At 44.9% G+C, this 27,507-nt stretch overlaps 1 protein-coding gene across 4 annotated transcripts; it reads left to right on the top strand.

Annotated features, from left to right (window-relative positions):
• The first annotated feature begins 5,236 nt into the window (after window positions 1–5,236).
• Window positions 5,237–22,613, top strand: LOC124123819 (mucin-5B-like). Of its 4 annotated transcripts, XM_048386114.1 has the most exons (11): window positions 5,238–5,384; window positions 6,571–6,694; window positions 8,170–8,303; window positions 9,267–9,605; window positions 17,249–17,363; window positions 18,214–18,332; window positions 18,709–18,747; window positions 19,177–19,287; window positions 19,381–20,112; window positions 20,558–20,587; window positions 22,200–22,613. In XM_048386114.1, the coding sequence occupies exons 1-11, from the start codon at window positions 5,357–5,359 to the stop codon at window positions 22,274–22,276; spliced, it is 1,848 nt and encodes a 615-aa protein (XP_048242071.1). In that variant the 5' UTR covers window positions 5,238–5,356; the 3' UTR covers window positions 22,277–22,613. The 4 variants fall into 4 exon arrangements, with proteins under 4 accessions (XP_046342955.2, XP_046342956.2, XP_048242071.1 ...); XM_046486999.2 differs by lacking the exon at window positions 19,177–19,287 and having other exon boundaries at window positions 5,237–5,384; window positions 19,921–20,112; XM_046486998.2 differs by having other exon boundaries at window positions 19,177–20,112.
• The last annotated feature ends 4,894 nt before the right edge of the window (window positions 22,614–27,507 follow it).

Below are 27,507 nucleotides of genomic sequence, written 5' to 3'. Positions count from 1 at the left end.
CAATAGCGTGTGCGATGCAAGCAACACATCTTCGTCTCATGGAATGGACCAGGCGTCGCACAAAGTCCTGTGGGATATCTGTCCATATCTGCTGGAGCATGTTTCGAAGTTCCTGGAGTGTCTGTGGAACACGTGGTTGACGTCGAAGGCGCCGATCCATCTCATCCCACATGTGCTCGATTGGTGAGAGATCAGGGGAGCGAACCAGCCAGGGGATTACATTCACGTTGTTTTGTTGAAGTGAGGCCGGGCGTTGTCATGTTGAAAGGTAATGCCTGGGCCATGACGACAGAACGGTAGAACAACAGGGCCGATGATCTCGTCGCGGTAGCGCTGTTCACTGAGATTTCCCTCTACCACTATCAAATGGGTCCTCTGTCTTGCTGTAATCCCACCCCATACCATAAAGCTGCCGTCCCAGAACCGATCTTCTTCCATGACACAATGCTTGACGTAACGTTCACCTCGACGTCGGTACACTCGAATCCGTCCATCGCTGTGGTTGAGGTGAAAACGAGACTCGTCAGTGAATAGAACTTGTCCTCACTGCATGGCCGTCCAGCGTAGACGCTGTCTGCACCACTGTAGACGTGCTTGACGGTGGTTTCCTGTCAAAATGGGACGTCTGGCGGGTCTTCTGGCGACAATCCCTGCACATCTGAGTTTGTGAAGATATTCGTCGAAGGCCAGGGATGCTTCTTGCAGTCACTGTTGCTGGCTGGAATCGATTTCGTAGGTGTGTTGTTCGAATCCAGTTGTCTTGTCGATTATTGGTTACGCGTGGCCTGCCACTCCGAGGATGGTCTCTGACTGTATTCGTCTGTTGCCAACGTTGCCATAAACACCAAATGGTGTTTCTGTGGACGTTAAATTGTTTTGCAACATCACGTTGACTCGATCCGGCTTCAAGCATACCAATGGCTCGCAGACATGATGTTAGACAGGGTGACATGAGTTAGAACTCTGAACGCCATAGTCATCCCGTGAACCAACCTTGGCACTGTTTGGAGCCAGGACCGTCGAACACACGCTTACGTCTTGATCACATTGAGACCTTACCACTGGCGCACCGGAGGAGGATTTTGAGGATTCTTTGAATTATTAACAATGATAACTGTTGTTTCATGATTACGTGTATTCAAAGCAAACCTAGCTCTACAACTATGGTAAAGATATGGAAAAGTAGGCACCCATCTCAAGGAGCCTTATATGGTCCTGTATTATGACCCTTGCTCTGTCAACACCTTGTAGGTGCTTGGTTGTGGTTTCACCAAAGTGGTAAATATCTAGGGTCTGCAATACTTCGGGTTTTCCTCCCTCTAAGCTGCCACGCCTCGAGTTGGCCATGTTACAGGGACAACTTCGACATCATAATTTCTCAGTGGCCAAATTCATCAGCCAAATGTAATGCCTTGAGGCGCGCATGAAACAAACTGTTCAATCAGCTCCCAGAAGCAAATGACTACAAATCTGAAATCTAATTACATATAATATTTTCATTTAAAAATAAAATCATTTTAACACATACATATTGTGTATCCAGTACCGCCGTCATATAGCTGGAATATTGTGTGTGGTGCGAAACAAACAAACAAACAAACAAACAAACGTATCCAGTACACTGAAGGTTCGCCATGTCCTACGGCCCATCGATAAAATGTCGAATCGTTCGACATTTGGCAATTTGAAGTAGCTTATATTACATGTTAAGTGTTTTGTGGATTTGTTTGAGGAATGTAAGGCCGCAGTTAACTTTTTTTGACAGGGGGGCAAATATTTGTACAATTATCACTTGTCCCCAACTTGATTCAAATAAATCAAAGGGGGGCAACTGACAACTTTGAAACAGAAGTTAGCACAATCATTGGTTCAGCGTCCGATCAACCTCTTTACCTTGGACACATGTTTATTTTCATTCTGTTATTTTCGCTTCATGTTTTTGGTATGATCCACAATGAAGTTGGTAATTTAGTGATCTAAGTAGTATATTGTTGGAAGAAAACATTGGATATTGTCCTAATACTGTCTTTAGTGTTACTGACATTTCGTTGGACCTCAGCCTATAGAATGCAAGGAGATACACATATGTATAATAAACTCTTATTTTTATTTCAGTTTGAGTTCTTGTATACTTTGACCTTGACATCTGGATCTATTCTCATTGGTAACGTCGCCTATACTGCCTACTTGCAAATTTTGCAAAACCAATTTTTCTGTGTTTAGCCTACAACTGCTTACTGCATACGGGTGAAGACGTACTCGTAGTTCCGAACCCGGTACAGTTGCTTTCCAATGTCAGGATGAAGAGAAGGTCTACTAGAGAGGTTCACTACTGTGGGCCTCTATACAGTGGTTTATTACCTCTTGAAAGGTATAGATGCTGAGATGACAGCAGTAGCATTTGAAATCTGGCTTTAATGGTTCCATATTACTCACAAATGAGAAATAATCGTATTTTGTAAATTATTCGTTAACAAGTAATGGAACCCACATTCAGTGTATAATATATATATGTATAATGTATATATATTCGGGTAAAATGTAAACGATGTAGTTCGTTCAAAACGTATTTACGGGTATACCTCTTTCTGTTTCCATAGCTACATCATGAGAACAAACTGAGTTTTCTTACTTCAACATCTTACAACATCTGTCTTACAGTTTTGAATGAGGATTGTTTTTATTTTTAAAAATGGGTTATTATGAGCAACGTCTTTCTCATTTTCTTTTGTAAAGATGATAATTTCGAATTTTAGTGTACATTTTGCTCAATTTTACGTCCATACCCATACGTCCGTCCCCCACACGTCCATGCCCACACGTCTATCCCCCACACGTCCATCCACCACACGTCCATACCCACACGTCCATCCCCCACATCAATTCCCCAACACGTCCATCTCCCACACGTCCATCCTCCACACGTCCATCCACCACACGTCCATACCCAAACGTCCATCCCCAACACGTCCGTCCCCCACACGTCCATGCCAACACGTCCATCCCCAACACGTCCATCCACCACACGTCCATACCCACACGTCCATACCCACACGCCCATCCCCCACACGTCCATACCGACACGTCCATACCCACACGTCCATGCCCACACGTCCAACCCAAACACGTCCATACCCACACGTCCACCCCCCACACGTCCATACCCACACGTCCACCCCCCCACACGTCCATGCCCACACGTCCATACCCACACGTCCATCCCCACACGTCCATCCCCCACACGTCCATACCCACACGTCCATGCCCACACGTCCATCGCCAACACGTCCATCCTCATCACGTCCATCCCCCCCAATTCCATCCCCAAACGTCCATACCCCACACGTCCATCCCCTACACGTCCACACCCACACGTCCATCCCCACACGTCCATCTCCCACACGTCTATACCCACACGTCCATGCCCACACGTCCATCTACCACACGTCCATCTCCCACACGTCCATCCCCACACGTCCATCCCCCACACGTCCATGCCCACACGTCCATGCCCACACGTCCATACCCACTCGTCCATCTCCCACACGTCCATCCCCCACACGTCTATACCCACACGTCCATCCCCTACACGTCCACACCCACACGTCCATCCCCACACGTCAATAACCCACACGTCTATACCCACACGTCCATGCCCACACGTCCATCTACCACACGTCCATCTCCCACACGTCCATCCCCACACGTCCATCCCCCACACGTCCATGCCCACACGTCCATGCCCACACGTCCATACCCACTCGTCCATCTCCCACACGTCCATCCCCCACACGTCCATACCTACACGTCCATGCCCACACGTCCATCCCCACACGTCCATACCCACACGTCCATCTCCACACGTCCATCTCCCACACGTCCATGCCCCACACATCCATACCCATACGTCCGTCCCCCACACGTCCATCCCCCACAAGTTCATTCCCGACACGTCCATCCCCCACACGTCCATCTACCACACGTCCATCTCCCACACGTCCATGCCCACACGTCCATGCCCACACGTCCATGTCCACACGTCCATACCCACTCGTCCATCTCCCACACGTCCATCCCCCACACGTCCATACCCACACGTCCATGCCCACACGTCCATACCCACACGTCCATACCCACACGTCCATCTCCACATGTCCATCTCCCACACGTCCATGCCCCACACGTCCATACCCATACGTCCGTCCCCCACACGTCCATCCCCCACAAGTCCATTCCCGACACGTCCATCCCCCACACGTCCATCCCCCACAAGTCCATGCCCAAACGTCCATCCCCCACACGTCCATCCCCCATACGTCCGTCCCAACACGTCCATACCCACACGTCCATCCCCTACACGTCCATCCCCCACAAGTCCATGCCCAAACGTCCACCCCCCACACGTCCATCCCCCACACGTCCATCCACCGCACGTCCATCCCCAACACGTCCATGCCCAAACGTCCATCCACCGCACGTCCATCCCCAACACGTCCATGCCCCACACGTCCATTCCCGACACGTCCATACCCACACGTCCATGCCCACACGTCCATACCCCACACGTCCATACCCCACACGTCCACCCCCTCTAGTCCATACCCAATAGTCCATCCCCCAAACGTCCATCCGCCACACGTCCATGCCCACACGTCCATGCCCACACGTCCATCCCCCACACGTCCATGCCCACACGTCCATCCCCCACACGTCCATGCCCACACGTCCATCCCCCACACGTCCATGCCCAAACGTCAATACCCACACGTCCATCACCCACACGTCAATGCCCACACGTCCATCCCACACGTCCATCCACCACACGTCCATTCCCAAAACGTCCATGCCCACACGTCCATACCCACACGTCCATCCCCACACGTCAATTCCCCACACGTCCATGCCCAAACGTCCATACTCACACGTCCATGCCCAGACGTCCACCCCACACACGTCCATACCCACACGTCCATGCCCACACGTCCATCCACCACACGTCCATCCACCACACGTCCATGCCCACACGTCCATCCACCACACGTCCATCCCCCACACGTCCATGCCCACACGTCCATCCACCACACGTCCATGCCCACTGATCCACGTGTTGATCTACACCAAGTGACAAGTTTCCCCTTACGTTTAATCAGTGAATTCGAAGAATCATATCGTCTGCATAAGGACAGAGACAGACGAAGCCCTGAACACGGCTCATGCTGTAGACGTGAAAGGGAAATGCGCACACAGATATCCTGTACGTCAACGCCCTGCGTATACTGCCGTGAAACGTGTGCGCTAAACCCTTAAACACTAATTCCCATTCAGTGCGAGGCAGCTTGTGGTGGGAAGATACAGAATGCCGGACCCCAGACTTTTATTTTCAAGTAAGAATTTTCTAATGCTGCGACAGCATGGATCAGATTCAGCCCCAACTGTAGTCCACATCCTCCGTTCTCTAGTGTATTATATCGCCATTCTATATGATATCACACCAAGGCGTCGTTTTGAGACGACACGTCGTAATGCATAGCCATCCAATCAAAATACTCACACGAGCGAGATTTATTCTGTTAGAGATAGTCGAAATGAAGGGGTCCGGGGTAATTATCAGAATGGAATGGGCATAAAAAATACACTGGATAATCGCGGAAGGGCGGTCCTGTACTGCATGAAGCGGTTCCACTTTCAGTTAAGGCTTAGATGGCAGGGTTATATATGAAATGATACATCGTCTCTATGTAAATGATGCATTCATCATCTTGCCCCGAGCCAAGTTCCCACATACACAGGGGCGGTGTATCAGTTGCTCGCTTATTACATGCATTCAAGTCGAGACTTTGATAGGCAAAGACACCTGATTGTGAGTCCCCCTGTTTCAGCTCAATTAACCTTCACGTATCAATAGTATACTGTTTCCCAAGTGTAAGTCCTGGTTTCAATTGTAGGTGGAAGGTAATGTGATCATATATACTCAAGATCGGCGGTATCTGCGATTGTTGCGATTGTACCGATTCCACTACAACACGTTAGACTGTTCGCGACGTGATGCCTATGTCTTGTCACTGCCTGCCTGTCCGGAGTGCGACATATGGTTTAACTTGCTCACGTTTCAATAGTCATGCAAAGTTGTGTTTTATCGTAAGTACATATCAAATTCTGATTGGGATCTCATCAGTCCTTCCAGCCATCCGAGCATTCGTCCATTAAATGTTTCGTACAATTTATTGTGTACGATTCTGTCTCTCCTACAAAAGCAATATACGGTGAATTTGCCGATTAGCACGTACCGAAAGCCATGTCTCTTGGCCATAATCTGGAGGCACTTGTAGGTGGCCCTGCACAACTACATAACTTTGTTTGCAATGTAAAACTACTCGAGTTCTTGTCCCTTTAATGGATCAATCAAAACAACATGATATACACTCCAGACTATCGTGTTCTGGCTTTAGGACACATAGACTAAGTTTATTCTACAGTTGGAGTGGAATTCTCAACGAAAAGTATGGGAGCGCTACGGTCGTTTTGTGAACGGCGGACATGCTCTAACTGTTGCTGTTTCCCCTGCTTCAGTACCTCTAGCCCTGGCTGTAATGTCTCCACACAGCGCCTGGGGATGTCCAGCATTAACAATGTGCCAAACTCGGATGGAGTCTGTACTGGGCGCACACGGCGCTGACACACCCCGCCTCTGTCGGTAGGTAGATCAACGTCCTCGTTTTAAGAACCAACTGTATGTAAACCCAGTCTTATGACATCTTTGCCTGCATGGGTATCAGAATTTAAGCCTGCATGGATACCAAGTCCTATTTCTGCATGGATACCCGGTCTTATACCCTACATGCGTGCATTTATACCCGGTCTTTTACCCTTTATGCCTGCTTGGATACCTGGTCTTATACCCTCTATGCCTGCTTGGATACCTGGTCTTATATCCTATATGGCTGCATAGATACCCGGTCTTATACCCTCTATGCCTGCTTGGATACCTGGTCTTATATCCTCTATGGCTGCATAGATACCCGGTCTTATACCCTCTATGCCTGCTTGGATACCCGGTCTTATATCCTCTATGGCTGCATAGATACCCGGTCTTATACCCTCTATGCCTGCTTGGATACCTGGTCTTATATCCTCTATGGCTGCATAGATACCCGGTCTTATACCCTCTATGCCTGCTTGGATACCCGGTCTTATACCCTATATGCCTGCTTGGATACCCGGTCTTATATCGTCTATGCCTGCATAAATACCCGGTCTTATACCCTCTGTCCTCCGATTGGAGACCCCCTGTATGTGCATGGATACCTGTTTGTGTATCATTTATGCCTACACGGATTCCGGATATTACACCATCTTTGCCTGCATGGATGCCAAACTGTGTATCCCTATGCGTTCAAATTTCCACGGATGATGAACATTTCACCACAAATCCCAAGCGACGCCACCGCCCCCAAAAGGGATAACCTATCGGTGTTCGCGTCTGCGTGGATACACCAGCATACGAGTTGAACCTGCTCTCGTCGCTGAATTGTACTCTTGAACAATCACGTCGCTGCCAACGTCGCACAGTTCGAGACCACTGACCGCTTTACACCGACGTTGACAGGTCAAGGCATTTTCACGGTTGGCTATGTTGGCCCGATTTCCTGCAGTAAGTAATCGTCTTGACATAAGGGTCTGACATGCGGCGTCCCAGTTCCGCCAACGACGATGACGTCACCGCCAGGAAATGGTTGCGCAGATGTAACATGCGCAGATTGCAGTCCTCTTGCGGGTGGTCAAGCGTGATCTACTGCTTCGTGGCCTGTCGCTTGTGTTCCTGGTGGTGTCGCTCAGATCGTCTGGCATAGGTCAGTCTGCTGTACCAGAGCTGTTTGTCAATATGGATCTGCATAGTCCAATTCCAAGACAACTCTGTCTGTCTGTTTTGTTGATAACTGGCATCTGTCTTGCGTGCAAAAAGAATTGCTGTGGGATCCAACTGCTTTTACACCCTCTACTCATTTTAAGCCCGTACATGATATCTCACTATTTCTCAAAATGCACGCATTCCTAATAGGCAGATAATGTCCAATCGTTTTGAACCTGAATTCCGCTTCCTTTAGCCAAGGTATTACACATATAATTTAACAATGTAGAGTTTCTGTTGAACGGCAGTTTATATTGCAGAGGTCTGAGAGACTACCTTGCATGTGCCCGGGGCGCGAGTGCTTCTTGTGGGGTAGCAGAGAGAGGATACGTCGTAGAGGCCTTCAACCTCGCCAACATGAGATACTCCACGCTCTGCTCAGCCTTCTACACGAGTAGGTCTAACAACACTAAATGGTGTTCCGTGTACAATAACATCAAAGTAGGTCTAACATCACTAACTGGTGTTCCGTGTACAATAACATCAAAGTAGGTCTAACATCACTAACTGGTGTTCCGTGTACAATAACATCAAAGTAGGTCTAACATCACTAACTGGTGTTCCGTGTACAATAACATCAAAGTAGGTCTAACATCACTAACTGGTGTTCCGTGTACAATAACATCAAAGTAGGTCTAACATCACTAACTGGTGTTCCGTGTACAATAACATCAAAGTAGGTCTAACATCACTAAATGGTGTTCCGTGTACAATAACATCAAAGTAGGTCTAACAGCCCTAAATGGTGTTCCGTGTACATATAAGATGGTCGAGATATGATGCAATGGATGATCTACTTGACGGTATACAAAAACAGGTATTTCATAAACGTCTGTATTGGTGTGTATTTTTGTCTCTGCGCCCGAAATAGTCTTTTCAAAGGGTGATGGGTGGGTGGTAAAACGCATAGTGATAGGTATGTTGACACTTACATAAATGTATTACCTACATAAACCACACACACATCAACATCTGGATGGTTAAATGCTTGTGCTGACGGTACCAAAATAGTTCCGCGAGCATGACCATATTAAATGATAACCATCCATACGAAACAGCAATCTAACAAACTTGCAACAGACGAGGGAGAACCTAACGGACAGACGTCAGGCTGTATGACGAATACACACAATAAACAGACAACCTGAGAGACGTCGGACTCTCTGACACAGACAGACGGCAGGCAACTTGGTATTGTCTTATTGATACATGTTGAAATGATTACGTAATGGACTCACATTTTCAATATGGATGCAATTGCAGCCATGTTTAATCGTAACAAACCGACAGTGTCACGGATCAACAGTTACAAATTCACACACCTAGGTTGTACAAGCCATACTTTAAACCATTTCAGCAAGTGTCCCTGCAACGGTAGATTCAACCACAGGAAACATCATGCCGGACAGTGAAGACACCGCTGCACCATCCTCTGCAACGGCTACAGTATCATCGGCAACGACACTAACATCCGTGGGGATGGAGAAGACGACCCCTGAAGCCGACCTTTTTACACAGTACCGCCGGGATACCTTACCTCCTGTGACAAGCCTTTTACCGGAAGTGACAGGCGAGCTGGTTACAACGTCTGTGACTTCAACCTCTGCAACAACTGACCAAACGTCGACAGCAGCGGCGGAAAGTGGTTCTGCGTGTATCTACCCACCTGGTGGTGACGAGAAGCTAGCCTTCCAGTGTAAGTAGATGTAGTACTGACTGTTACTCTACACATTTAAACACACCTTATACCACCCACTGAACCCTTCTCAAAACAACGGAAAATCTCCCGCTGATTCCGCGTGAAAAGGCCCACTTCGACAGGCAAAATATGTCAATAATAATGTGTGTCAGTGTGCTCAGAAAGATGTGTGTCAGTATGCACACAGAGCGATGTGTGTCAGTATGCACAGAGAGATGAGTCAGTGTGCAAAGATAGATGTGTGTCAGTATGCACAGAGAGATGTGTGACAGTATGCCCAGTGAGATGTGTGTCAGTATGCACAGAGAGATGTGTGACAGTATGCACAGAGAGCGATGTGTGTCAGTATGCACAGAGAGATGTGTGTCAGTATGCACACATAGCTGTTTGTCAGTGTGCTAAGAGTGATGTATGTCAGTGTGCTCAGTGAGATGTGTGTCAGCGGCGGAAAGTGGTTCTGCGTGTATCTTCCCACCTGGTGGTGACGAGAAGCTAGCTTTCCAATGTAAGTAGATGTAGTACTGAATGTTACTCTGAACATTTAAACACACCTTATACCACCCACTAAACCCTTCTCAAAACAACGGAAAATCTCCCGCTGATTCCGTGTGAAAAGGCCCACTTCGACAGGCAAAATATTTCAATAATAATGTGTGTCAGTGTATTCAGAGAGATGTGTGACAGTATGCACACAGAGAGATGAGTGTCTGTGTGCTCAGAGAGATGTGTGTCAGTATACACAGAGAGAGATGTGTGACAGTATGCACAGAGAGAGAGATGTGTGACAGTATGCACACAGAGAGATGTGTGTCAGTATGTACAGAGAGAGATGTGTGACAGTATGCACACAGAGAGATGTGTGTCAGTATGCACACAGAGAGATGTGTGACAGTATGCACACAGAGAGATGAGTGTCTGTGTGCTCAGAGAGATGTGTGTCAGTATACACAGAGAAAGATGTGTGACAGTATGCACAGAGAGAGAGATGTGTGACAGTATGCACACAGAGAGATGTGTGTCAGTATGTACAGAGAGAGATGTGTGACAGTATGCACACAGAGAGATGTGTGTCAGTATGCACACAGAGAGATGTGTGACAGTATGCATACAGAGAGATGTGTGACAGTATGCACAGAGAGAGATGTGTGACAGTATGCACACAGAAAGATGTGTTTCAGTATGCACAGAGAGATGTCTGACAGTGTGCACAGAGAGAGATGTATGTCAGTATGCACACAGAGATGTGTGTCGGTATGCACAGAGAGATGTGTCAGTATGCACAGAGAGATGTGTGTCAGTGTGGTCAGAGAGATGTGTGACAGTATGCACACAGAGAGATGTGTGTCAGTATGCACAGAGAGAGATGTGTGACAGTATGCACACAGAGAGATGTGTGTCAGTATGCACACAGAGAGATGTGTGACAGTATGCACACAGAGAGATGTGTGACAGTATGCACAGAGAGAGATGTGTGTCAGTATGCACAGAGAGAGATGTGTGCCAGTATGCACAGAGAGAGATGTGTGACAGTATGCACACAGAGAGATGTGTGACAGTATGCACATAGAGGGATGTGTGTCAGTATGCACACAGAGAGATGTGTGTCAGTATGCACAGAGAGAGATGTGTGACAGTATGCACACAGATAGATGTGTGACAGTATGCACAGAGAGAGATGTGTGTCAGTATGCACACAGAGATGTGTGTCAGTATGCAGACAGAGAGATGTGTGTCAGTATGCACACAGAGAGATGTGTGTCAGTATGCACACAGAGAGATGTGTGACAGTATGCACACAGAGTGATGTTTGTCAGTATGCACACAGAGATGTGTGTCAGTATACACAGAGAGAGATGTATGTCAGTATGCACACAGAGATGTGTGTCAGTATGCACAGAGAGATATGTGTCAGTATGCACAGAGAGATGTGTGTCAGTGTGCTCAGAGAGATGTGTGACAGTGGGTCCACAGAGAGATGTGTGTCAGTATGCACAGAGAGAGATGTGTGACAGTATGCACACAGAGAGATGTGTGTCAGTATGCACAGAGAGAGATGTGTGACAGTATGCACACAGAGAGATGTGTGACAGTATGCACACAGAGAGATGTGTGACAGTATGCACAGAGAGATGTGTGTCAGTGTGCTCAGAGATATGTGAGTCAGTATGCACAGAGAGATGTGTGTCAGTGTGCACAGAGAGATGTGTGTCAGTGTGCTCAGAGAGATGTGTGTCAGTATGCACAGAGAGATGTGTGTCAGTATGCACAGAGAGATGTGTGACAGTATGCACAGAGAGATGTGTGTCAGTGTGCAACAGAGAGATGTGTGTCATTGTGCTCAGAGAGATGTGTGTCAGTATGCACAGAGAGATGTGTGTCAGAGTGCTCAGAGAGATGTGTGTCAGTGTGCTCAGAGAGATGTGTGTCAGTATGCACAGAGAGATGTGTGTCAGAGTGCTCAGAGAGATGTGTGTCAGTGTGCTCAGAGAGATGTGTGTCAGTGTGCTCAGAGAGATGTGTGTCAGTGTGCTCAGAGAGATGTGTGTCAGTGTTCCCAACACTTATAACCCAGGAGATTAAACATACTATGACAAGACTAGACACATGATCGGGTACGCCACTGCTGGATATATACACGCATGCCTGGCACACACACATCCCGGTACACACACACACACACACACACACACACACACACACCGTGAACATACAGATTTCAATGTGGTGTTGGTTACAAGTGGATTCGGTTTCAGTAAGGCTTATTAGGTTATTAGGAAGAAATATTTCCATTTCATCGTTAAAACAATCCATGTCGTTATTTCCCCCTTCCTTATACCATGTTACAACAAGTCTGGGCTACACAACAGCTGCTAAATACTGTTACTGGGGAGGTACATGAAACGTGGTACAGACTTTGAAAACAGCCCCAGTTCACATGGTGTATGACTAACCCACATCGTGTGTTGTCGGCGGAATTGCTCACGTTGATTCCTGTGTCTGACTTCCCTAGGAAGTAGAATAGTGAGGGAGGGACGACATGGTCACAACAGTCATCTAATACAGACAGTAACGGTTCATATATCACCCCTTGTCATGGCAGTTTGGACACATCTTATGTTTTTGTGTTTTAGTGAGTATTTATTTCTCTATCATAATATCACCGATTGTTAACTCATTGTTGATTGACCAGTAAGTGGTTCGCTGTGTCTTTGCGAGTGAAACACGGTGGTGTTCATTATTGTATTTGGAAACCTTTGACATCACTGAGTGTTTTATGTTTGTGTTAGGCTGTGAATTACCTTAGTCGTCTTGTCGTTGTCCAGTAGAGCCGAAACGTCGGTAAAGCGTCTGTCCTGACTATATTACTATTATCAGTTGCTGGGCGATAACTTCTCTAACTTCTGTTGGTTCAGGACTAGATTTGATTACGAAGAAACCCAGAAATCAAAATCCTTACCGACTGTCGAACTTCCACAGCTATAAACAATGTTGGAAGGCCAGGTGTGACAAGCAAGTTACACTTCGTGATTTCGACATAATAGCTTGGACAAATGTCTAAATCTAATGTGACGCTAATTCAAATTATAGTAATATCTTATGTAAATCCATCAATGGAATTAAGGTAAGAAACCTATAAAAATGACTGAGACTGGTTTTAGCTATATTCATAACTCCTTGTTTCTGAAACACTACTTCAAATTCGACTTCGTAAGTCAGTGTAGTCAAAGTTCACATAGGCCTCATCTTCACGAGCAAAACATGGAGCAAAAGGGGTTTGTGTCTAAACAAGTCCTCAAATGTGATGTGCTTAGTTCTAAATCCAGCCGACTTGGTCGAGTTAGGTCGAGTAAGGAGATTTTAGCAAAACCTGTGCGAGATTATATTTTAATCATAATATTAATCAAAATACTGCAGATGTATTAAGAGCAACTCAGATGTGACCGTGATAACCAGGAGACGCATAAAAAAGTAACATAGGACATGCAGAGTTGAAATATATATTTAGATAGATGTGAGGTTTAATGGGTTTAACGTCGCGTCAACGAGTATTGCACTTAAAGTGAGTGAATGAGTGAGTGAGTTGGGTTTAACGCCGCTTTGAACAGTATTACAGTTATATCTCGGCGTGTCAGCTTGATAGCTGTCGGGAAAACCCGAAGTGATGCATGTCTCAGACGTTTACCACTTCAGTGAAACCCACGAGCACGGGTATGGTGCTGACAAACCTAGAAACATAATCGGGGCCAACCGGAATTCGAAACCCACAACCATAGGTTTCTGGCGTGCCCAAGGAACGCAACTCAGTACAGCGAATGGCGGCGCCTTAGACGACTGGGCCACCCGTGCCCCCGCACTTATATAGAGACGTACATACACATGTGTGTGTGTGACTGCTTCTACTAGTCCGTACTAATGCCTATTTTATAGTGCTAGTCCGGCCAGCCAGCCAGAGTTTGACGTCTTTTGGTATGACACGGACGGGGATCGAAACCCCGGACCTTCCGCTATCCGGGCGGACGCTCTACCACTAGACCACGGAGGCGGTCTATTTACATGGAGGCTTGAGGTTTCAAATTACAACACGAAACATTAATTTCGATTCAAGGAGGAAACAAATTGTGAAACTGGAGATTTGAATTTGGTCGATTATTTAAATTTAGGGAATACAACTAAACCGACATGTACATTGTCATCTACAGTGTCATGTAGAGTCATGTAGAGAGTCATTTAGTGTGTTACGTAGAGTGTCATGTATAGCGTCATCTACAGTGTCATGTATAGTGTCATCTACAGTGTTATGTTTTGTCATGTATAGTGTCATGTAGTGTCATCTACAGTGACAAGTAGTGTCATGGATTTTGTCATGTATAGCGTCATCTACAGTGTCATGTATAGTGTCATCTACAGTGTTATGTAGTGTCATGTATAGTGTCATGTAGTGCCATCTACAGTAACAAGTAGTGTCATGAATTTGTCATGTATAGTGTCATTTAGAGTGTTACGTATAGTGTCATGTAGTGTCATCTACAGTGTAATGTTAAGTGTCATCTACAGTGTTATGTAGTGTCATGTATAGTATCATGTAGTGTCATCTACAGTGACAAATTTTGTCACGAATTTTGTCATGTATAGTGTCATTTAGAGTGTTACGTAGTGTCTCATGTAGTGTCATCTACACTGTCATGTATAGTGTCATCTACAGTGTTATGTAGTCTCATGTATAGTGTCATGTAGTGTCATCTACAGTGACATGTAGTTTCATGTATAGTGTCATGTACAGTGTCATTTACAGTGTTACGTATGGTGTCATGTATAGCGTCATCTACAGTGTCATGAATCTGATCATGTATAGCGTCATGTAGTGTCAATTATAGGGTCATGTAGTGTCATTTATAGTGACATGTTTGTTTGTTTGTTTGTTTGTTGTTTAACGCCGCACTCAGCAATATTCCAGCTATATGACGGGTGCCTGAAAATAATCGAGTCAATTGATTGACATCATGAGCATCGATCCACGCAAATGGGAACAATGACATGCATCAACCAAGTCACCGAGCATGACAAACCGATCCCGTTAGTCGCCTCTTTAGACAAGCATAGTCGCCTTTTACGGCAAATATGGGTTGCTGAAGGCCTATTCTACCACATATCTTCACGGGTCTAGTGCCATGTAGTGTCATGTATAGTATCATGTATAGTGTCATGTAGTGTCATGTATAGTATCATGTATAGCGTCATGTACAGTGTCATATAGTTTCATGTATAGTGTCATGTACAGTGTCATGTACAGTGTCATATAGTTTCATGTATAGTATCATGTATAGTGTCATGTACAGTATCATAAAGTTTCATGTATAGTGTCATGTACAGTGTCATATATGGTGTCATGTATAGTGTCATGTAGTGTCATGTAGAGAGTCATGTACAGTGTCATGTACAGTGTCATATAGTGTCATGTATAGTGTCATGTACAGTGTCATGTACAGTGTCATATAGTTTCATGTATAGTGTCATGTACAGTGTCATATGGTTTCATGTATAGTGTCATGTACAGTGTCATATAGTTTCATGTATATTGTCATGTACAGTGTCATGTATGGTGTCATGTATAGTGTCATGTACAGTGTCATGTATGGTGTCATGTATAGTGTCATGTACATTGTCATGTATGGTGTCATGTATAGTATCATGTACAGTGTCATAAAGTTTCATGTATATTGTCATGTACAGTGTCATGTATGGTGTCATGTATAGTGTCATGTACAGTGTCATAAAGTTTCATGTATATTGTCATGTACAGTGTCATGTATGGTGTCATGTATAGTGTCATGTGCAGTGTCATAAAGTTTCATGTATAGTGTCATGTACAGTGTCATGTATGGTGTCATGTATAGTGTCATGTACAGTGTCATGTATGGTGTCATGTATAGTGTCATGTACATTGTCATGTATGGTGTCATGTATAGTATCATGTACAGTGTCATGTATGGTGTCATGTATAGTGTCATGTACAGTGTCATATAGTTTCATGTATAGCGTCATGTACAGTGTCATATAGTTTCATTTATAGTATCATGTACAGTGTCATATAGTTTCATGTATAGTGTCATGTACAGTGTCATATAGTGTCATGTACAGTGTCATGTACAGTGTCATGTATAGTGTCGTGTAGTGTCATGTACAATGTCATATAGTTTCATGTATAGTATCATGTACAGTGTCATATAGTTTCATGTATAGTATCATGTACAGTGTCATATAGTTTCATGTATAGTGTCATATACAGTGTCATACAGTGCCATGTATAGTGTCATGTACAGTGCCATGTACAGTGTCATATAGTTTCATGTATAGTGTCATGTACAGTGTCATATAGTTTCATGTATAGTATCATGTACAGTGTCATATAGTTTCATGTATAGTGTCATGTACAGTGTCATATAGTGTCATGTACAGTGTCATGTACAGTGTCATGTATGGTGTCATGTATAGTGTCGTGTAGTATCATGTACAGTGTCATACAGTTTCATGTATAGTATCATGTACAGTGTCATATAGTTTCATGTATAGTGTCATGTACAGTGTCATATATAGTTTCATGTATAGTGTCATGTACAGTGTCATATAGTGTCATGTACAGTGTCATGTACAGTGTCATGTATGGTGTCATGTACAGTGTCCTATAGTGTCATGTACAGTGTCATGTACAGTGTCATGTACAGTGTCATGTATGGTGTCATGTATAGTGTCATATAGTTTCATGCATAGTAGCATGTATAGTGTCATGTACAGTGTCATATAGTTTCATGTATAGTGTCATGTATAGTGTCATGTACAGTGTCATGAATAGTTACATGGAGTATCATGTATTGTGTTATGTAGTGTCATGTATAGTATCGTGTAGTGTCATTTATAGTGTCATGTTAGTTTGTTGCATAACGCCGCACTCAGCAATATTCCGCATAGTGTCATGTAAAATGTCATATAGTCATGTATAGTGTCATGTAGCGTCATGTAGTGTCATGAAGATTGTCATGTATTGTATCATGTAGTGTCATGTAGTGTCATGTATAGTGTCATATAGTGTAAATGTAGTGTCATGTATACTTAAGATGTTTTATCACCTATGTTGATTTCAGTGTGCACAGTTACTCCTGTCATATCACAGTTCAACAGTGGTTGCACGCAGTTAGATGACTGTGGGGTGAAAGTCTTTCCCGGCTTCAGCAGTTCCGATCACGTCGTCATCTGCCGGTAAAGTTCGACATACAACCTACCAGGACGTCCGTATCTTTCCTGTGTTTCCCATCTCCCGGCCGCCCTGAATCTTCAATCCGACATGAAATAATAAAAAAAAGTTTCCGCATCTCAATGTTCACCGCCGCTGTGGACTTTTTCCCTTATCTGATAAAAAAATACACTACAATCATTGCACATTCATTAAAAGCCCAGCTCAGCTTGATTTTTCTTCAGCTATGTTTATTAAAAATTCGTTTCCGAAGCAAAGTGACTCGATCTACGTCATAAATTACTTTAAAGACAGGTACCAAATGTTTTAAACTTTAAAATGTCGTAAAATAAGCTACACAATTATTGAAAAACAGTTTTTATAGTTTTCTTGGTTTTGAAAAAATATTTTGTTTGGCCCGTTCTCTCATTGGCTGATGTTGGAGATGAGAAACACATTAAAATATGGATGGTCCTACAAACCTACAAATTTATTTTTAGTGTGGATGATTGATTTAGGTATAACGCCTCTTTGAACAGTGTTTCTCTTATAACACGATGTGTTAGCGAGGTGTGGGATTTAGTGTGCACACCACTACTGTGTTAATAGGTCTGCTTCAGGGTTAGTTTTCTCCACCCCCGCCGATGTTAGTGTGGTAGAAGATGATAACGTAAACGTTGCAGTGGAGTGTGCAGCGGTGTCTTCACTGTCCGGCATACTGGTTGATGTGGTTGTGAGGATATTGCTGAAATGATTAATCTGGCTGGTGCAACCTATGTGTGTGAATCAGTCATGACATTGTTGGTGGTCCAGCCAGCTGTTCACAAAATGAAGTCAGTTCTTAATTAAGCAGTGTTAATCACTCTCCCACTCTAGGTCAGTGGTCAGCTACAGAACCTGTGCCCTGAATGCCAGACGTGTGTGCGTCGGAAACATCGACAATTCCGGAGTAGAACAGTCAGTGTCGAATATAGATACAGAATATAACTGCACAGGTATGTATCCAGTCTGTCACTTTCATCATGTGCCCTGTTCATGACCCCGAGTAAACATCCACGAGGCTGTGATTGATAAGATATGTTTTGTTTGTTGTTTAACGCCGCACTCAGCAATATTTCAGCTATCTGATGACGGCCTATATATAATCTGTATAAACAATCCAGTGATTGATGTTATGAGCATTGATCAACGATCCACGCCGTCGAGGTACGATGACCCGTTATCCGAGGACGAGCGCCTGATTTGATAATACATAAATCGCCTGTAACGACAAGCATAGGTTAGTGGAAGCAATCCTAGCCTGGAATCCCCTTGGGCTTGTGTAACTAACATGACATGGCAGACAGTAACTTCATCATATATATGTTTCAGCTGTTCTTAAGGAAATTACCGCTCGTATTTCAGAATCAGGTAAACGAAATTGATTTGCATGCTTCCTTTGTCTTTCATTACGTTCAGGTGTTTCAAACAATAACTACGTTGGTCTTCATTACATATTGGAATGCTCGGACCATGTGTCTCCCTGGTGTTATTGCTGCATGTCGGGCAGTGTATTAGCCCCGTGGACGTACACTTGACAATCATTGCTCGCCGTCATTTGACCTACCCACCCACCTACCTACCTACCTACCCAGCACAGTGTTTGGCGCATGACGCTTGCAAGAGGATGCAGAACAACCCGTTATTGGTCCAACGCAGTTATCACCATTCTTGACTGTCCTTGAAAGCATGTGTCTGTGCATTAGCATGCTTCCCGCGTGTACCCTCCCCCTGGCTGTGCATATGTGGTGGACGCCATGTTAAATGAGAACAGTGTCCATGTGCCGCTTTCTGTTATAGCGCCTACACGCGGGATCCCAGAAACTGACGGAACCAGTCAACTCGAAAGTTCCCCCTCGGCAACAGCTGCCACCCCTTACATACAAAGCACAAATCGTTTTGAACTGACAGATACCAAGACCACAGACGTCACGTCCACGCGCTCGAAGGGTACAAGTGTTCCCACGATGTCGTCTGCACGCAACAATCGTATTGAAATGACAGATACCCAGACCACAGACGTCACGTCCACGCGCTCGAAGGGTACAAGTGTCCCCACGATGTCGTCTGCACGCAACAATCGTATTGAAATGACAGATACCCAGACCACAGACGTCACGTCCACGCGCTCGAAGGGTACAAGTGTTCCCACGATGTCGTCTGCACGCATCAATCGTACTGAAATGACAGATACCCAGACCACAGACGTCACGTCCACGCGCCTGAAGGGTACAAGTGTTCCGCCAGTGTCCTCAACAGACAGACAGACCCTCGTCCCATCCTCAACCGCATCCCGCCGGGAGACCGTTACTGAGGCCACGACGAACGCAAACCACGTCACTAGGTCCACAACGAAGTACATGTCCACAGTTGTCAGACGACATCCTTCAAGCACACCGCGGGTCACTGAGCTACCAATATCCTCCACAGATGACGTCACAGTACCCACATCAAAACTTACGTCTCAAATTACCAGTACAAAATACAAGAGTCTAGTAACAAACACGAGAACCTCCCGAGTTACCCCCCTTTCCATTCTTCCAGGACTGTCCACAGAAGGTTCGCCAGGTTTTCATCAATCCAGGAAGACCTCCACCCAATCAACAGATCACACCGGATATGGAACGAGATCTTCCACTGAAATGAAGAAGTCGAGTTCGCAAATACCAGGGACGTTCCCCACCACCCCTCCAGCTGAGGAAGAGGACTCGACAAGGGATGCATCTAACCCCCAAGGTGGAGAACACGTAACACCTTCTGGGCTTGTTTCATTGTTACATATATGTCACAGTCCATGTCTATAATCAGTATACCGACTGAAAATGTCAGTCATTATGTATATTGACTTTTTCACTCAGGCAGTTTTACATATTTCCTGAAAAATAAGACTGGATTTTAGACTTTATACCGTGTTGTTAGACATACATGGTCGAAAAAACAGAAGGTGCTAAATAAAAACCAGGAGTATATAACATCTGTGTATATGGTACAATGTGACCCTTTCTTTAATTGTGGGCGATGATTGCCAAATGGTCTACATCCCCTCAACACCTTGTTGCGTTGAATCAGCTTATACCCTTCCTATTCGTTCTCTGCCAAGGACTGACAACACGCAACAGTGGTGCATCTAGATGAAAGGGATAGTGAATAGTTTTGACATATATTTTCAAATCTCTTTCAGGTGTGGGAACCTCATCTTCAGGCACTGACAGTAAGTAGCGGATATCTTCTAAATATAATCATCATTGGTTGCGCATGCAAATACAGTTCTACAATCCAGTGTCTGGTGGCTACTTCACGTGTAGGACTAGGCACTGTGTCCTGTGTGAAGATGCCATTTCAATCAGGCTAACCAGGTGCTAACCAGATACTAACCAGGCACTAACCAGATACTGAACAGGTTCTAACCAGATACTGACCAGATGCTTACCAGGTGCTAACCAGGTACTATCCGGGTACTAACCAGGTGCTAACCAGCTACTAACCAGGCACTAACCAGATACTGACCAGGTACTAACCAGGTGCTAATCAGGTACTAACTGGGTACTAACCAGGTGCCTACCAAGTGCTAACCTGGTACTAACCAGGTACTGTCGAGGTACTATCGAGGTAATAAGCAGGTGCTAACAAGGTGCTAACTAGATACAAACCAGGTGCTAACCAGGTACTAACCAGGTACTATCTAGGTACTAACCAGGTGCTATCTCCAGGTAGTAACCAGGTACTGACAAGGTGCTAACCAGATGCTGACCAGGTACTATCGAGGTACTAACCAGGTACTAACCAGGTGCTAACCAGGTACTAACCAGGTGCTAACCAGGTTCTAACATATGCTAACTAGGTACTAACCAGGACTGGCCAAGTATAAACCATGTACTAACCAGGTACTAACCAGGTGTTATCTAGGTACTATCTACTAACTAGGTACTTTCGAGGTAATAACCAGGTGCTAACAAGGTGCTAACTAGGTACTAACCAGGTACTAACCAGGTGCTAACCAGGTTCTAACAGATGCTAACTAGGTACTAACCAGGACTGGCCAAGTATAAACCATGTACTAACCAGGTACTAACCAGGTGTTATCTAGGTACTATCTACTAACTAGGTACTTTCGAGGTAATAACCAGGTGCTAACAAGGTGCTAACTAGGTACTAACCAGGTTCTAACAGATGCTAAATAGGTACTAACCAGGTACTAGCTAGATGCTAATCAGGTTCTAACCAGGTGCTGGCCAAATAGTAACCAGGTGCAAAGCAGGTACTAACCAGGTACTATCGAGGTGCTTAGCAGGTGCTAACCAGGTTTTAACAAATTGTAACGAGGTACTAACCAGGGGCTACCCAGGTACAACCAGGAACTAACCAGGGTTCCTTTGCACAAAGGGATCTTAACGCTACCATATTGCAAATTCAGTACCTTAACATAGATTTATGATAGTCGCTTTGTGCAATCGGACCTTTAGAAATAGAGCAGACCCTACATTGTGGCCAGTTCCCCGTTCTTGTAGTTACCAGTATCAATACTGATGTTGCTTTGTGTGGAGAGGTAGGTTTAGTGCCAGGTGTGGACAATGAGGGACTGTAGACGTGAACCTTGAGCCACCTTTCGATACAACACTTCCGTCAAATTCATGGACCGTTTTCAGAAAAGGTTGAATCACTGCTCTCTTGTGTTGCCCCTTGAAGTAAATTTTGATGTTATAGTCCGAGATAGGGACCTAATCAGAAAGCAAATTTGATTCCGTTGAATGATGGCCCTTGTAAGGGACATAGTACGTGATCATATCATGTGTGTATTAAAGAACGTTGCATGTCCTCCCCAGGTTCCATGGCTGTGTCTTCTCTGTCCGCTGTGGCGGTCATATGGGTCGGCTGGACGATGCACGTCACCATCACCTGAAACCACGGGGCCTGCACAGGAGCATGCACAGGATGTTACATGTCGGTCACATTACAGTTTCCGCGGACTAATATACAGTATCCTGACTTGTGTAGAAGCATCTCCGACATGTCAACACTAGCGCCTGGGATATGCTCCAGCAGGTCCAGACAGCACGGAGATGCTCCTACTCAAGAGGTCTTTGAAATGTCGTATACGACCGAATTATTGGGTGTAATTGGTCGTCCTTTTTGACAGGTCAAATATTCGTCGCGCTCTTTCAACCTAGGACGTTTTATTGGTTATTATTGTTTTTGTTTTGTTTTTGTCACCTTGTATAAACACAATTTGATAGTGATTCATTGATGCTTGTTCATTTTATAGTCAGTATCGTACAATCGACTATGCTTTCAGCAGATTTCTCATGAAAATGGAAATGGTTTTGTCGCTGTATTATATTTGTATTACTGCCTCATGTACCTTGAGCAACGAATGCTACCAAATATATGACACAGTCCTCTGATCCTTCCAGAAAGTGATCTATTCGACTGTCGTAGCTTCCTTAATTTCACAGTGACTTGACACTGACACTCACTTACACTGCAAGACGCAGAGCTGAGGTGCCTGGAGTAGGGCGAGCAGCCAATGCTGGGATGCATACAGAGGGCAGAAAGCCTGGCCGGAAGTGTGTGTGTCACTGCCTTCCGCATCCCATGGATGGCACGCATATGTAAAAACAACCAGCACTTCTCGTGGGAATTAATTTCTCAAGTCATTTACTGTTGATGACCTATCAGATAATCTACTGACTTAGTATTTCCACACATGGACTGGTCGCCTCATTGTATCGTTAGTTTGATAGGAGTTTATGGGGTTTTCGTCATTGTCAGCAAAAAAACCCGGATCAAATAACTGAAAACAGGCTGTGTAAATAACGGTCGCTACAAGTTGTACCTCCGTCCACTACTTTAGGGTACGATGACACACTAAGACAGCCAGGTGAATGGTCATCTCTAACGTCGTCAACTCTCCATTATTTAAAAATAGTAAAGCCGAGGCCCATTATTTTAAAGGAATGGAGAGTTACCCGGGTATTCCCCCACTTGAAACACACCCCTACTCTTACACTATGACAAAACATTTAAACACAATCAACTCTCCATTCCTGAAAAATAATGGAGCGCTCAAACAATAGAAAGACGTCACCGATGTGTTTTTAATCCCCCATCACATTTGTGTTTGCTCTTGTGTCTAATACCTGACTATTACACTGAGATCGGAGATAGATTGTGTCTGTTTCAAGTGGCGATTTGTTTGCGGACGAACCCCAGACCTGCGAGCACCCGGATTGGATTTGATCTTCAGCAACCCATGCTTGCCGTAAGAGGCGAATAACGGGATCGCGTGGTCTGGCTCCTAACTTGGTTGATGCATGTCATTGTATCCCTATATAGGACGTAAATTGATGCTTATGATGTCAACCACTGGATTGTCTAGGCAAGACTCGATTATTTACAGACCGCCATCATATAGTTGGAATATTCTGAGTTACTAGTTAAACAACAAACAATAAAACAAAACATAATAGATCATCTGGTCATGGTCAAGTCCCTACCCCACCCGGTATCAAAGACCTTATGGTCAAGTCCCTACCCCACCCGGTATCAAAGACCACATGGTCAAGTCCCTACCCCACCCGGTATCAAAGACCACATGGTCAAGTCCCTACCCCACCCGGTATCAAATACCACATGGTCAAGTCCCTACCCCACCCGGTATCAAATACCACATGGTCAAGTCCCTACCCCACCCGGTATCAAATACCACATGGTCAAGTCCCTACCCCACCCGGTATCAAAGACCACATGGTCAAGTCCCTACCCCACCCGGTATCAAATACCACATTGTCAAGTCCCTACCCCACCCGGTAACAAATACCACATGGTCAAGTCCCTACCCCACCCGGTATCAAATACCACATTGTCAAGTCCCTACCCCACCCGGTATCAAATACCACATGGTCAAGTCCCTACCCTACCCGGTATCAAAGACCACATGGTCAAGTCCCTACCCCACCCGGTATCAAATACCACATGGTCAAGTCCCTACCCCACCCGGTATCAAATACCACATGGTCAAGTCCCTACCCCACCCGGTATCAAAGACCACATGGTCAAGTCCCTACCCCACCCGGTATCAAATACCACATGGTCAAGTCCCTACCCCACCCGGTATCAAATACCACATGGTCAAGTCCCTACCCCACCCGGTATCAAAGACCACATGGTCAAGGGTACAAGAAAGAAGACAAAGCTTTTGCACATGGGCAGGTGGGACAAATGCTGTAGTAGATCAATGATGTATGTATGTATGTATGTATGTATGTATGTATGTATGTATGTATGTATGTATGTATGTATGTATGTATGTATGTAGGTAGGTAGGTAGGTAGGTAGGTAGGTATGATGCAGATTTGTTTTCAAATATATAGCAATGTCTTGTATTTGCTCAACATTTTTTTCTTGCTAATAGTCGACTAAATTTTATTTGTGATGGATACATGTAATAGTAGCTAGTGATGTACAGTCTTCTGTGAGTCACACACAGTTCCCTGAAATGTAAGCAACTTCCGGATACTGTGACTAGGCCTGACCGGGGGCTAACCGCTGTGATAATAACACGGAAATGAATGTCCTGACTCTGACAGACTGACTTTCAGTTTACAATACATAAACATACATGCTGTGCATAGATGGTCACATAAAATCCAAAGATGATGTGTGTAAACTGCATTTCACTCATCTGGAACTATAACACCGATTAGCTCCCCACAGTATAACTATATATATAGGGGGGGGGGGGGGGGGGGGGTGTGTGTGTGTGTGTGTTAGAAGCCAGTATCATTCAGCCCAGTTCTTCTGAATGGCACTCTCCCGTTGTCATGGTTAAGAAACGAGAAAGCGCCTTGATGCAGTCACCAAGCCTATATTTCCCCTCTGCCACGTTTGAAAATGTCCATTATACCACATAGAAGCTACAGCTATGCCAACGTTTTCAGTGTGATAGTGGCTTTTGGCAAATATCACTCCATCCAGATAAAACACAAGTCGGTCTTCATTACATCCGATGGTGTTTTTAATCGCACCCCTTTTGGCCTCAAAAATGCTCCTGTGGCATTTAAGCAAACCCTTTCAGGCATTAAAAGAAATGAATTGGCGTTACATATTAATAAATGTAGATGACATCATAACATTTTCTAAAACGTTTTCAGAACACTGGAATCATTTCAAGGCAGTATTCAAAAAAATCAAAGAAGCAGGACTCTAAAACCGAGCAAATGTAAATTCGCGACAAAACAAGTCAAAACTACTTAGGGCATATCTTCAGCAAAGATGACATCCATGCCGATCCGTCAAAAATAGATTCAGTCACACTGATCCAAACCCCCTAACAATGTCCATGACATGCGTCATTTCTTAGATTTGGCCTCGTATTATCGCAAATTTGTAGCACACTTTCCTGGCATCGCCTCCCCGCTATATAACCTTCTGAAAAAAACGCGTCTTTCGAATGGTCCAACAATTGACAACAGGCATTCGAAAAGCTAAAGCAAGCCCTTATATAACAGCCCCCATCCTTGCATATCCCGACCAAAACAAACCTTTCATCCTTACAACGCATGCAACTCAGACTGCTATAGGGTACATTTTAGGCAAACTTAATTCTCATGGCATAACGTGACGTTAATGATGTTCTTAATGCATGCCTTTTGACCATACAAGTATCTTCCTTTACAGTTCTGCTTTTAGGAACTACCAGTGTGGGTTGTTTACGTTTCTTTTCGCGTCAGTTTAGGTTATTGCGATAAACCATTTTATATATATATATATGTTCATGTTGTATTTTTTTCAAGTAAGGGTAAATTATGCTTAATGGTCATTTCATATCACAGCCAGCATCTGTTTCAGCTGTGTGGCTCCAGCAGCCTATATTCATCCCCGCTTTGGCTCTAGCAGCCTATATTCACCCCTTTTGGCTCCAGCAGCCTATATTCACCCCTTTTGGCTCCAGCAGCCTATATTCACCCCTTTTGGCTCTAGCAGCCTATATTCACCCCTTTTGGCTCCAGCAGCCTATATTCACCCCCGCTTTGGCTCTCGCAGCCTATATTCACCACTTTTGGCTCCAGCAGCCTATATTCACCCCCGCTTTGGCTCCAGCAGCCTATATTCACCCCTTTTGGCTCCAGCAGCCTATATTCACCCCCTCTTTGGCTCTAGCAGCCTATATTCACCCCCTCTTTGGCTCTAGCAGCCTATATTCACCCCTTTTGGCTCTAGCAGCCTATATTCACCCCCGCTTTGGCTCCAGCAGCCTATATTCATCCCCGCTTTGGCTCCAGCAGCCTATATTCACCCCCTCTTTGGCTCTAGCAGCCTATATTCACCCCCTCTTTGGTTCTAGCAGCCTATATTCACCCCTTTTGGCTCCAGCAGCCTATATTCACCCCCTCTTTGGCTCTAGCAGCCTATATTCACCCCCTCTTTGGTTCTAGCAGCCTATATTCACCCCCTTTTGGCTCTAGCAGCCTATATTCATCCCCGCTTTGGCTCCAGCAGCCTATATTCATCCCCGCTTTGGCTCCAGCAGCCTATATTCACCCCCTCTTTGGCTCTAGCAGCCTATATTCACCCCTTTTGGCTCCAGCAGCCTATATTCACCCCCTCTTTGGCTCTAGCAGCCTATATTCACCCCCTCTTTGGCTCTAGCAGCCTATATTCACCCCTTTTGGCTCTAGCAGCCTATATTCACCCCTTTTGGCTCCAGCAGCCTATATTCATCCCCGCCCCGACCAATATATTGTCATCTAGTCCTTGATATGAATATTATACACTTTTAAGATAAGCCTAGAAACAGAGAAATATGTAATAAATTCGACCTTGTGTACATTTGCTACCGATTTTGCTGGTGCTCGAGTGAAATGTACAAGACTTACTATTGATATCGGGAGACACCACAAAATTCCAAAATCTGAGAGATTATGTACATATTGTAATCTAAACAATATCGAATTCTGTATCATTTCACCACTATATGTACATCCTTAAAAGATATTCGAAAGCAACACAAACCAAATCAATATGTAATTCGACCGTTAGTCCAACAATTAATGGGGACACGGGTGGCCCAGTCGTCTGAGGCGCGGCGATTCGCTGTGCAGAGTTGCGTCCCTTAGACACGCCAGAAACCTA

The sequence above is a fragment of the Haliotis rufescens genome, unplaced genomic scaffold (assembly GCF_023055435.1).
Source record: "Haliotis rufescens isolate VD_foot unplaced genomic scaffold, xgHalRufe1.0.p SCAF_6, whole genome shotgun sequence".
NCBI classification, from domain to species: domain Eukaryota; kingdom Metazoa; phylum Mollusca; class Gastropoda; order Lepetellida; family Haliotidae; genus Haliotis; species Haliotis rufescens.
This window is presented reverse-complemented; position numbering and strand designations above follow the sequence as displayed.